The 12,083-nt window shown below is 47.7% G+C and overlaps 1 protein-coding gene across 1 annotated transcript; it reads right to left on the bottom strand.

The window, feature by feature from the left end:
• On the bottom strand, positions 1 to 12,083 carry WNT8B (Wnt family member 8B). Its single transcript, XM_032694960.1, has 6 exons — positions 12,025 to 12,083; positions 6,046 to 6,079; positions 4,951 to 5,089; positions 3,458 to 3,583; positions 1,256 to 1,398; positions 1 to 861 (listed from the first exon to the last, which is right to left on the bottom strand). The coding sequence occupies exons 1-6, from the start codon at positions 12,081 to 12,083 to the stop codon at positions 304 to 306; spliced, it is 1,059 nt and encodes a 352-aa protein (XP_032550851.1). The 3' UTR covers positions 1 to 303.

The following is a 12,083-nucleotide window of genomic DNA, read 5'->3' as shown; positions in this document are numbered from 1 at the left end:
GACACCCGCTGTGTTTTCAGAGATAAAGCCAGATAGAAACACTGGATAGAGTGACTCTGAGTTGAAGGGACCAAATCTCACCTTGTTTTTTCAACACCTGAAGGTATCCCCAGAAGTCGTCACCCACTGCACTAATGCTCTGTGTGGTCAAGACCTGGGGACTCATACAACGCTCTTTTTCCTTGCCCAATCCCCCATGAGGCAGCAGTGGGAATGAGACAAAACTATGCCAAACGGAAATGGTGCCGGGGGCTGATGGGGAGGGCAGGAGAGGAGAGGGGCAGGCAGGACCATGGAAGCAAGTCAGAGCTTTCTCTTGAGCTTGCGGCTGGCCCCACCACCTCCGCTCCGCTCCCGCTTCTCCTTGCGGACACAGAAGTACTTGGTGACCCGTTTGCGGCACTGCTCGCACCGCACGGCGCAGCACCAGTGGAACTTGCAGTTGCAGCTGGACACCATCTCAGCTCGTCTCTCCTCCACTGCCAGCCCGCAGTCCCCACACAGCCGCCGGCAGCTCCGCTTCTCCCACTTGCTGAGTGCCTTGCCCCTCTTCAGGCACTCCCTGCCCTCTGTGCCCAGCAGCCCCAGTGTCTTGTTCTCCAGACAGTAGTCAGGAGAGTCTTCTAAATGGACCAGTTCCTTCTTGGAGATGGAGCTGAAGGTCTCAGCGATGGCACCCCGGCTGGCAGCGCTGTTCCCTGCCCCCTGCAGCAAGTCTACCTTCAGGGCTTTGTGGTACCTCTCCTTGAGGTAAGTTCCCACCTCCCGAAACTCGGGCAACTGCAGCCAGCAGGTCTGGGTGGTGCAGCTCCCTGACACACCGTGGCACTTGCAAGTCCGCTTCATGGTCCCTTTGACTGCCTACAGAGTGAGCAGAGAGAGGGAATTCAAGAAAAAGCCCAGAGGGTTGTTTCTATACTGCAGTGCATGCAGAAACATGGCTCCAGGCCTGTGGAGGAGTTTGCCATCAACCCTCCCTGCACTGTAGTCCTAAAGCTCATAGATTTGCTTCTCCACAGTACTCTTCTCCTTGAACTGGGAGAAAGAGGACTGCAGGAAACCATTATCACTGTAATCACAAAGCTTTGCTACCTTAGAGCAAACACCACACATCACATTGTCCTGCTGCCATCCTCTCAGAAGTTGTTTCTTCTGGACATGTGTTTTTAGCTACAGCAAATTGTAATTCTTCAAGGTGGATGGCCAGAGTCAATCTGGTACGCACTGTCAGGTCTGGAGGGAGAGAAGAACTCACCTTTCTACCCGCCTCATTGTTATGCAGGTTCATAGCAGCTCTGGCATCTTGTCCAGTCTCCAAGGCATCCACAAACTGCTTGGAAATGGCTTCCCCAAAGCCCACGTTATCGCTGCAGCCTCCCCACAGCCAGCCTTGCCCCCCTAAGAGAGGAGATGAGATGTTTGCTGTCAGAGAACCAGCCCCTTGCCTGCCTGGCTTTTGGCTCTGGGATATCAGAAGTGATGGGAGGGAATGGAGGCTGCGGGGCAAATTCAGTCTTTAACCTCACAATACTCTCAGATTCCCTCCCCTTGAGCTCATAGCATTTCTACTGAGGCCTGGATAGTATACGGCTCAGGCAGGCAGGCAGGGAAGGGCTATGTCCTGTACAACAAATGCAGGGGTCTCCAGGCTTTCTATAGAGCGGGATTCAGAAGCTGTCAATTATCATGCAGCCATACAGATAAGCCTTTGGGTCTTTAATCACCTTCTCTCAAACCCTGACTTGAGCTCCTTCAGTCTGACTCGCAGGGACAGCACCTTGCTAACTTGGATTAGCAAACTGGTGGAGGCATCCTGATCAGAGGGAACAGATTCCCCTCTGTCTGAAACAGCCTAAGCCTGGCATACATGTATTGAGAAGGCACTCTTTTTGGCACACCCAGAGTTCTGGGATGATGTTTGGCATCTTAGAAGGGTCTGATTTTCCAGTTATCATAAAGAAACAAAGGAGTCAGTACAGAACTGTGAAGCTGCACAAAAATATGTGGAGGGTACTTTTCCTAACTGTGTGGGAGCTTGATAACTTAGCTCAGCTGACTGGAAAAACGTCACACGGTTTGCTTTTTTTACTCCTAGAGAAAAATGCCAAGTTATTTATGAAGATTTGAAATCTGGAACATTCTGACCCTAACATGCCTTAGCGGTACATCTTGGGAGTTGTGGTTTAAGGACCTTGTGCCTCTCTTGAAAGGCTTGGCCATTGCCCGGATTTCCCCAGGGCATCCCCTCTCCCAGGGAAAGGCAGGAGTGTCTCGTGAGAGGTGGGTAATTGCAGTGGATGATGAAGTCCAAATCAAGAGCTGGGACTGAAGGGAGAATGGAAACCTCTCACCGAATTGGATTCAGTGCAATGGCTGAATTGAATCACACTGTTTTGGTCAAGCTGAAAAGTTTCCTATGCCTTACAAGCTTTTAATTCACAATGGAAAATTTTCAGGAAAAACAGATATGTTTGGAAGAAAGAAAATGTAGCATGGCTAACTTGGTTTTCCAGAGAAGATAAAATTTGCTGTGTCATTGCCCAAAAGTCTTTCTCTGCTAGAGTTAGGCATTCCCAAACCTTGGACACCTAAGCAGCAGTGGCTTAGCCAGCAAAGTGAATTACTAAATACTGGACACTCCAGAGGAGTGTCATAAAGTAACACATACTGACTGACTGGCTGGGCGGGGCATGGCTTTTAAAAGATTTTGATAATTTGAAATTTGTCCTCTTTACATTCAAAACAAAAAACCTAAATGTCAGTGTTTTCTGTGAAAGCTGAGTGGAGGGCTAGAGTGGTGCAGCCTGGTGTTCCACACTCAGGGGTGCTTTGTGGCCGAGGACCTGGGTACCACTGTGACATGAACAGTGTGAAGGCTGTGTGCTGCCACAGTGGTTCTCCTGGTTGTGCTGCTGTGTGCCTACCACGCTGAGAAACACTGTAGAGGTTTATGAGTGCCACCCTGCTTTCCCTCATGGTCATTCTGCTCTGGGGCCACCCTGGTCCTGCAGAGTCTGGGAGCCCCGAGGTCTCTGATCAGCACTGCTCTAACAACACCTGCCACGTAGAAGCATGGCATCAGATCCGTTCCTCTGCCCATATGATACTGTCATTGTCTCCAGCAGCTAGAATAGAGTTCTTGATTTGAACCAGGGAAACTGCAACCCCTTCTACTTTCCTGGTCATTTAGAAAGTAAAGGAAAGCATCAAGGGCTTGGCCTCAGCTGGTGTAAATTGGAGGTGCCTCAGTTAGCTTCCACGGAGGTACTTTGGTTTGCTTACTTCCAAATTCCTCAGAGTTACTTTGGTTGGAACCAGGCAAAGCTCTGCTCTGGGCATTATTTCCAGGTGTGGGGACCAGGAAGGGGAGGTGTTTCTGCATGGCTCAGCAGCGGAGGGAAGAGCTTCTCCTGCTGCCTGGTACGTGAGTGAGGGGCAGCAGCTTGTCTCTCCTTACCCAGTTGTCCATTGCGGGAGTCATCACAGCCACAGTTGTCAAAATCGCCGAGGCTGCAGTTCCGGGTCAGTGTGTACATGACGCCTGCAGAGCTGATGGCATGGACAAAGGCGGTTTCTCTGTTCGCTGTCAAGTGGGAACACAAAGAGAGCAGATGTGCTAAGGATTTCACAGCAAGACCACTGTTAGAAATTACTCCTGCCATGCAGGAGTCTGTGTAGGAAGAGATCTGCTTGCGGAGGGCTTTGTGGGGTGGAGAGGAGGCCCTACATGTCAGATTAGCTTAGTTTGGGCTTGAACTGCATGAAGACAGAAGGTCCCAAATTTGATCCAGGCTGACTCATGCCATTTCAAAGGGTGTGGATGAGATAGCACGTGGCCATCCTTTGGGAGCTCAGCAATGGCAATATAGCACAGATGGCCAAATGTCCCCCAGTTCTCACTAACACCAGAGGGAATGAGCCCTCTCCAAGGGTCAAAGAACTCCTTCCCCACAGCCCTCTCGAGCCTTACCTTCTGCTGGAAGGGCTCTGAGCAGTGACCATACCTACCCACCAGGATCAGTGTGGAGATCATCAGCTGACTTCACCAAGCCTTTGTCTTTCATTTAATACCAGCAAGGTGTGGATCTGAGCAAATAGCCTTGACAAGAATGATTCAGAGACCTGTTCTGGGTCCCAGAGTGGGACTTGACTGGCAATTCTCTCTTCAAGGCCCCACTTTGAAATCTCTGTCCACCTCTGCCTGGGGCCCTGGTCCCTGCTGCTAATCCCTCCAGAGGCCTGAGGCTCTCCTCCACACCCAGGTCTTGCCTCTACAGGGCAGATATGAGCTCAGCCCAGCATCATATGTAGGTCTAGAGGGCCAGATATGCACTGAAATATTTCCTGGGATCTGCAAACAGGTAAGGTAATGGGATACAGTGACAATGACCACAGCCCCATGCCCTGCAGTGGCCCAGGTCAAGGATGCTGGAATTCTGCCCAAGGGGATTCTGATATCTGGAAGCTGTGAGAAGACTTTTCTCCTGTCTCTTGGCCAGAGCAGAACCACTGATGAACTCTTTCCTACTCTCTTTAGCCATAGCCCTCTGCTTGGCACACCACTAGCCTGTGCTAGTTCTCAGCCTCCATGGGATACCCTGGGACACCATCTAAGCATGGCATGTCCAGCAGCCCATGTGGAGCTCATGACGGTGCATCCTTGTGGAAAGGCATTCCTGTGTGAGTTGTTCTGCTCAAGCTGGGGTTTGGCAGGTCCAGAGGTGATGCTGACGTTGAAAGGCTGCCTTGTGTTGAGGCTAGATCCCGTTGTGTGTGGGAGCTGATGGGTGAAGGGGTCTTCTGGAAAGATCCCTCTGAGGGATTCCTGGGAGAGGCACGGGCCAGGTGGGGATGGGAAAGTAAAGGAGGCACTTGGGAAGAGAGGAGGGGGCCATGGGCTCTAACCTGTAGTAAGGGGGTCCCAGTAGTGGTATCCAATGCTTTCCTTACCGCTGCGCAGCCCACCGTGGCTGGAGAGCTGTAATGCCCTCTCAGGGCAGTTCCAGCGGTCCCAGGCAAACTGGAACTTGCACTCCTCGATGCCACTCTGCGCCCCGGCCGCCACGCTGCTGGAGTAGATGAGGTAGGCCTGGGAGCAGAGCAGTGGGTCAGCACAGGGATGATGTGTATTTTCAACTGAAAATAACCTGCATGTCATCTTACAGAGCTGAGGAGGTCTCCCAGGCTTGGCTTCCCTGGGAAGCGAAGCTCAGCAGCAGCAGCAGCAAAGGTATTTCCTGCTGTGCTGGGTTGGAGCCTGAGCCTCCCAGGGGAAGAAGGCTGAGCTCCTGGCTGTTAGCCGCATCAGGAGTTGTGCCAGCTAGCCTCTGCCATGGGGAACCCCTTATCTCTCCAGCATGAGAGGAGACAGAGCCTTCTGCTCAGAGATCAGGAAACTCCAGGCCAGCAGGTACCTCAGCCTGCCTCCTTCTTCACCACAGCCCCAGGGAGACAGCAGTGCTTTGGGGCAAGGTTGCTCCACCAGTGCATTGAGAGGTGTAGAAAGTGCTAGATGGGCCTGGAGGTGTTCCTGGGGAATAGCCAGAACAAAAACTGGGTAAATTTTACAACTGGTCCTGTTTAGGAAAAAAAGCCTCTGAAAGAGGAGAGCAAGGATGTGGGGGGTCAAAAATATTGAATAAAGTCCTGGCAATTCTAATTGTGCTCCTTGAGGAAGAATGTTTTACAGGGCCTACAGAAAGTACTTTCCAGCTGGATCAATGCGGGTTCCAATGCCAACCTGATCATCAGGAAGCAATAGATGACAGCCGAGAGCTTCAGCTGGCATCAATAGAAAAATCTCCAGAATCTGGCCCCAACTAGCTTAAAAGAACCCCAGGTCAGTATTGCTTAGGCCTGATGCAGCTCAAAGAGTTGTAGCAGGTCTTTCTGGTCCCTCTCTGCCTTGCTACTGGAAACCTGGGTGTGAGGGGAGCTCTGGCCAAGGCTGGGTGGAGAGGAGGGGTAAGGAAGAGCCCCTGTCTCTCTCTCTCCCTCCCTGGGTTTAGTGGAATCAGGGACAGAGATCAAAGGGATTTCTCTTACCTTGGGGCCCGTCATCAGGAAATTATTCACTGACCTGGAAGACAGAGACAGTGTCAGCAGGGAGGGGGTGATGGTGGAGGAGCCTGGGGAATGCCAGGCATCCCAGACCTCTTCTCTCACTCCCCTGAAGTCTGCCTGTCTCCTGGCTGCAGACACCTTTGGTCTTTCCTTCTTCTCCCCTTGCTGCTCCCTGAGAGACAGGATGGTGCCATCTCCTTCCCCCCACCCTGCTCCCCTCAACCAGGCTGTACTGGGCTGCAACCCCCTCACTGCTCCCTCCTTTTGCTTTCCTCTGCTCAGCTGCCCTTTGTAGCAATCCCCCCATTATTTTAATATTATTCTCTTCCTCTAGCCTTGCTTTTTACCTCACCAAACTGTTGCTCAAGTTAACTTGGAGTAGCATTTCCCCCAGCCCCAGGAGCTGGACCGTGTGCCAGCGCCATTCTCCCTGTTGGACCATGCTGAGGGAAGGAGGAGGTCACACTGCTGCTCCTTTGCAGTGTGTCCCAGCTGCACCCCTCCAGATCACAGTCCTTTGTTTCCTGCAGTGCCAGCTCTGGCTGCCCACATTCTCCTCTTGGTCAAGTTATAGTGATGGCTGAACACAAGTACGCATGTCCTCCCTATCCTGTTGGATGCTGCAGGGAGCCCTGGGGGTTTGGGATGGAGGGGGGCCTAGCCAAAATTAAACTTTCTAGTGTTCCCACTGAAGGTGTGGAGGGATCACCTCCAAGGGTCTGGCAGTGTGTCTGGTTTCCAACACTGTCCCCAGGAACTTGCTGAACCAATGCTGTGTCCAGTCTGAGTCTTTCTTCAGCAGGAAAGACTTTCAGTGCAAATGGTCAGTCAGCATTAGGACTCCATATGGTGCAGTGACCACCATATGGAATCTGGAGGATGTCTGGGTGAATCGTGCTTAGCCATGTCATGGCTAAGGACTGACACTTTGAAAAGGCCCAAGAGCCAACTCCAAATATCCCTAGTCAGAAAGGAAGTGAGAAAAGAGAAATCTCTCCTACAAACACCTAATTCCAGCCTCTCTAGCTTTGCAAAATAACTCTCATCACTGTCTCTGGAGCACCTCCCCTGCTGGCACCTCACAGAAATGGGTGAGTGCTGTTATCCCCTGGGGAGCACACTGAGGCCAGAGAGGTGTCATGAGTGGATTGAGAGCTTGCGGTGAGTGAGTGATCGGGGAAAATGATAGAGCATGTACTGATAGAAACTGGGCCCCTCCGCTTCTCCTCGAGATGATGTTTTGCTTCAAATGAGCCACAGGTATCTCCCTGGTAAAGAAGAGAAAGGTACCTTCCTTTTATGCTACAAGTGCAGCAGAGGGTGTAGAAGCATCCACAGGCAGAAGCAGGCACTGCTGTCCCAAGCTGCGGGACTAAGTGCAGCCCTGCCATAGACACAGAGGCAGACAGGGAGGCAGGACTGGTGCCCAGACATCAGACATGTGACAGATTGAGAGAGGATGTTGCCCTGCCCCCGGAAAACTGCTCCTGGAGTTAGTGAACCTGTTTTACCTCCACTAGAACTGCCCTCACGGAGATCCTCTCCAAGGTACACAACAAAAAGGAGGTCTCATTACTTTATTTTGGTCAAAATCACAAGAAATTTGATCCTTGCTTTTACGGTTTAGAAAGAGTTGAGAGAATGAGTTTGCAACACTTCACTCTGGCAAGCCTAACTTTTTTTTTTTTATTTGATTGGTTGGTTGGTTTTGGTTTTTTGTCAGGGTTTTTGGTGAAAATGTGTCCATATTGATGAAAGCTTTCTTTGGGAAAGATTCAAAATGCGAGTGGGCTGTGCAAGAGCAGGAGATCCTTTCCCTTTGTTCCAGGCTTGGGAATCAGACCCGGCCGTGCTCCAGCTCATGGGTACTTTAGCACGAAGTCGATGGTTGTTTTGCAGAGGAATTTTCCTTTGGAAGCTGCTTCTGCATTGTACAGCTAATTAAATATTTCCTGGGACTTGGAGAGGCGGCATCTGTAGCTGAGTGATTAGAGCATCGGGTGACCTGAATCACACAGGGCCATGAACCTGGGGCTAATCAGACTGTGTAAGCTCCATGGGTCCCCATCCTAATGCAACTGGGTAGCAGCATGAACAAGTCATTTTTCCATCTGGTTTCCCTCCTGTCCTTTGCCTTGACCTTAAGTGCTTCGCTATGGGGACCACACTCAGAATGGTGTCAGTGTGAATCTGAGCCCCTGGTAGCAGCTGTGAAAATACCTCTGGTAAAGTGCCCCTTTGTAGGCAAGAACTAGAAAATTGCAAGTCCTCTCTTATCTTGCTTTTGTGACCAAAACAAGAGATACATCCCATCAGCATTGCTTCCTGTGTGTGTAGGAAACCCCAAATTCACAGTGTACAAGACGGATTTGCTTCAAACCCTTACTGGCATCACCTTGGATTAGGAACATCTGAGCAGTTGTAAGGGTGGCTTTAGGGGGAGGGTAGTAATCCACAAATTCAGGGTTTACAGCAAACCAGCCTGTTAGCAGGAGCAAATTGACATAACTGCATTGAAGCAGAGGATCTGTTCCTCCCAGGATAAATCTCAAGTTCACAAAAAGGCCAAGTTCAGGATACGCCAATTCGCCATCTGCAACTGAGCAAATGATACAGTAGCAATTTCCCAGCAGGATATTCTAAACATTTTTAAGCGGTCCTAGAGACAGAAGGCATTTTCCCTGAGCTCTTGGATCAACAGGCAGGCATGCTGCTGGGCGGGTTTGTAGGGCTTAGACAAGTAAAGGATTCATTTGGACTTGGTGCATTTGACACCCTAATATTTAACTCTTGCTGCTGCAAGTGGATTCAGGAGAAGGGAGCTGGGACTGTCATGTGGCTGGAGGCTAGCTGAAATTTTTCTTATTTATTGCTGAAAGATAATAATGGAGACGGAATCTGTGTGTTTTATTTTTGCTCCTATGATTTAGCTAAGAAAAATATGTCTCCATTCTATATAGTCTCCAGTGAGGGCAGAGAGCAATTAAGCCACAAGTTTCACAGATGTAGTGCAATATTGACCATGCCACTAGAATCATCTCTGTGCTGCAAACAGGAGTCACTACAAAATGAATCTCTCTTCATTTGTTTTCTGTGTAGTGTGATTTTTTTAACAAAAATATTTATTTACTTCTACTAAATTTTCATAGCATTGTAAAGGAAAGCACAATGTAATTCTAAATAATTAGCTAGCTGCATCTACAGTGGATGTTAACCAGCCGAATTCCCAAGACTTCAGTGACTTTTTAAAATCACACACATAAAAAGAAATACTTGAAGTCATTCCTCTTCTCTGAGAAAGTTCACAAGGTTTCTAGCTATGTAAACCCCTTTCCCTCCACCTTCAAACTCCAGGACAGAGTCTACACAGACTCAAACCTCAGCAGGTAGAGAGAGGAGACCCACCAAGTTCCTCATCCCCCTCCCCAGCCTGTGCAGGGCCCTGGCCAGAGTACACTGCTTCACTCACTACGAATCTATGTCTCCACGTAAAAAACAAATCTAGGGCAAGAGATTTTCATTGTATCCAATATTAGGAAATTATCTCAAAGCTAATTAGTATCTATAGCAGGAGTTCTCTATCACAGGTTATTGAATCTGAAAGCAAAGAAACCTGCCAAGCAGCTGTCCCACTATATTTTACACATATCAAATACTAACAAGCCTCTGATAATTCCATCTCAGTTACGACTTTAACCAATGACAGCACCCCTCTCCTCAGTTTAATATGCCCTAAGAGCCTTATCTAATCTCCCATTAAAATATTTGTTTGATATCTTATCACCCACTCAGGCTACTGTGCTGCTGGTTCAGCTCTTTAGAAAATTATAAAGCTGTATTTAGATCTTTACTGTCATTATTGTAAATACAGAAAATGGATAGAATTTCACTTTGGATCTGAGTTTCATTCTCAAATATGAACTCCCCAAGGTTATTATAAAACATGGGAGGCTGGAAACTAAAGGCAGTCTCACAGCTGAAGTGTATAAAAAAGCCATTTAGAAACAAATTGCTGCATTAGATTGTGTTACATTATTCACAGGATAGGAGACTGGGCAGAAACTCAATAACATTTGGAACTTTACTTTATTTTCCTTCATTTCTCTTTATTTTGTTATCTTTATTTGGGGGTTTTTAGTTCCTCAATGCAACATTGACCTTTTGATCATCTAGAAATACAGTGGTTGGATGGTCAATTAAATGGTAGAATTTAATCCATGCTCAGAGAAGGGAAGTGGCCATATATATACATAAAAAATAATTTCTGTTGTTCTATATTGCCCCCCCCCCGCTCCCAATTCTTGTCATTAAATCACAGGAGAAAATTAACTTGTGTTTTAAGCTGTTGGATCAGATAATGAAAACCAGCACAAATTTCAAGCAGAATTATTTTATGATTTCCACAAAATTTGCTTTTTTTCTCCTCAAGAGTTAAGGGATAGTGTCTGTAAAATGATAATTTCAAAAAAAGGTTACAATTTCCCTTTCTCTCGGGAACTCATGACCTATGAGCAATATGCGGAGAGAAGCAGGGTTATCTTGATCTGTAAGCTTTTCTCTTAGAAAAAAACTTCTGAAAAGCAGACACAGAATTTAAACATCAACTTTGGATTGAAAATGCTTCCGATTTCCATATTTAAGTCTACTTTGTGCACTGAAATTTCTTTCCTTTGCAGCTGTTTCTTCAAAATGTTGATTTTTTTTTCTTTAATGTATTCTAAACCTGTTTTTATTGAGGAAAGCAAGACACATACATAGGAAGGGCAGAAAAATAACAGTAAAATCAACATGAGCTCTTGCCTAGCCTTTCTGCAGAACACATATATTCCCCTTGTTCCAGAAGGGAGATTTATCTTGAGTTTGCTGCTTTATAGTATTTAAGCATATAAAAATTGTTGCACATTCTTTTAATGAAGGAAGTAGAAAATCTCTGAAAGAAAATCTCTGAAAAAACACTCTCAGATAGCAGAAAATGAGTTCCTATTTATTCTGTAATTTCTCCTTCTATAATTTTGACTTGTCCATCCATGGTAATAACCCTAAAGTTCTGCTTTGGGGAAGGCAGGGGATTTTAGTCATTCAACAGAAAAAGACTTTCCTTGCCATTAGAGATGAGTCTGTAACCCACTTTGCAGATTCCCCAGGGCATCACAACAATGGATAAAAATCACACAGGAAAAAAATACCTACGGAGCCATGCTCTGGTTGGGCATGGGACTGATATACTCTGCAAGGAATGATATGAGATGATGCAAGTATAATCTTTTTCTATTAATCCTTATAGAACTTCCCTGGAAATAAATACAAAACTGCCATTAAGACAGAGCAAGTCCACAGGAGATGGCCACAGATTTGTGCACAGTGGAACTGGTCTGACAGGACTCAGGTGGTTGGAAACCAAGCTCCGTACCAAAAGCTTCTCCCCAGGAATTCCTAATACATGAATTTCAGACATGTAATTCTGACCCTGTGTCTGCCAAGGAGCCTGGATCTCAGGCTACTCACACAGAGTGACAGTCCTGTGGATCTAACTCACCACTGCTGGCTCTGAGCTCTTAATCAGGGGCTTTCTTCTTTGGGGAGTGTGAGAGAAGCCCCACTTGATTGATTAAGACAAAAGACAAGCTGACTGTGAGCCTTTGTCCCTGGCTCTTCCGTTGGGTTATCTTCCCAGTTGGAAGTGAGGGGCTAGGTCCTCAGCATCCACTCTCCTCTATTTTACCCCAGCTCAGGATTTGGCCCATAGTTATTTTTGGGAGGCACAGGGAAAAAGGAGGACTTCACAGATCTAACCTCTGCCAGTGAGTGTGTTGGGACTTAGTTAAATATCTGGTTCCCTTAAAGACAGAACTGAGCGAAATGGGAAGGAGGGGACATTTAGGAAGGTGAAGAGGAATTTCCTTCAGATATCTGGGAAGAGCACCTGCCTGTGACACAGACTGAGGTGCTCTCGATACTCACCAGGCACAGCAGGATTGGAAGAAGGGAGTGAGGAAGAAGATGGCCAGATAAGGGTCCAT

The sequence above is a fragment of the Chiroxiphia lanceolata genome, chromosome 8, assembly GCF_009829145.1.
Source record: "Chiroxiphia lanceolata isolate bChiLan1 chromosome 8, bChiLan1.pri, whole genome shotgun sequence".
NCBI classification, from domain to species: domain Eukaryota; kingdom Metazoa; phylum Chordata; class Aves; order Passeriformes; family Pipridae; genus Chiroxiphia; species Chiroxiphia lanceolata.
This window is presented reverse-complemented; position numbering and strand designations above follow the sequence as displayed.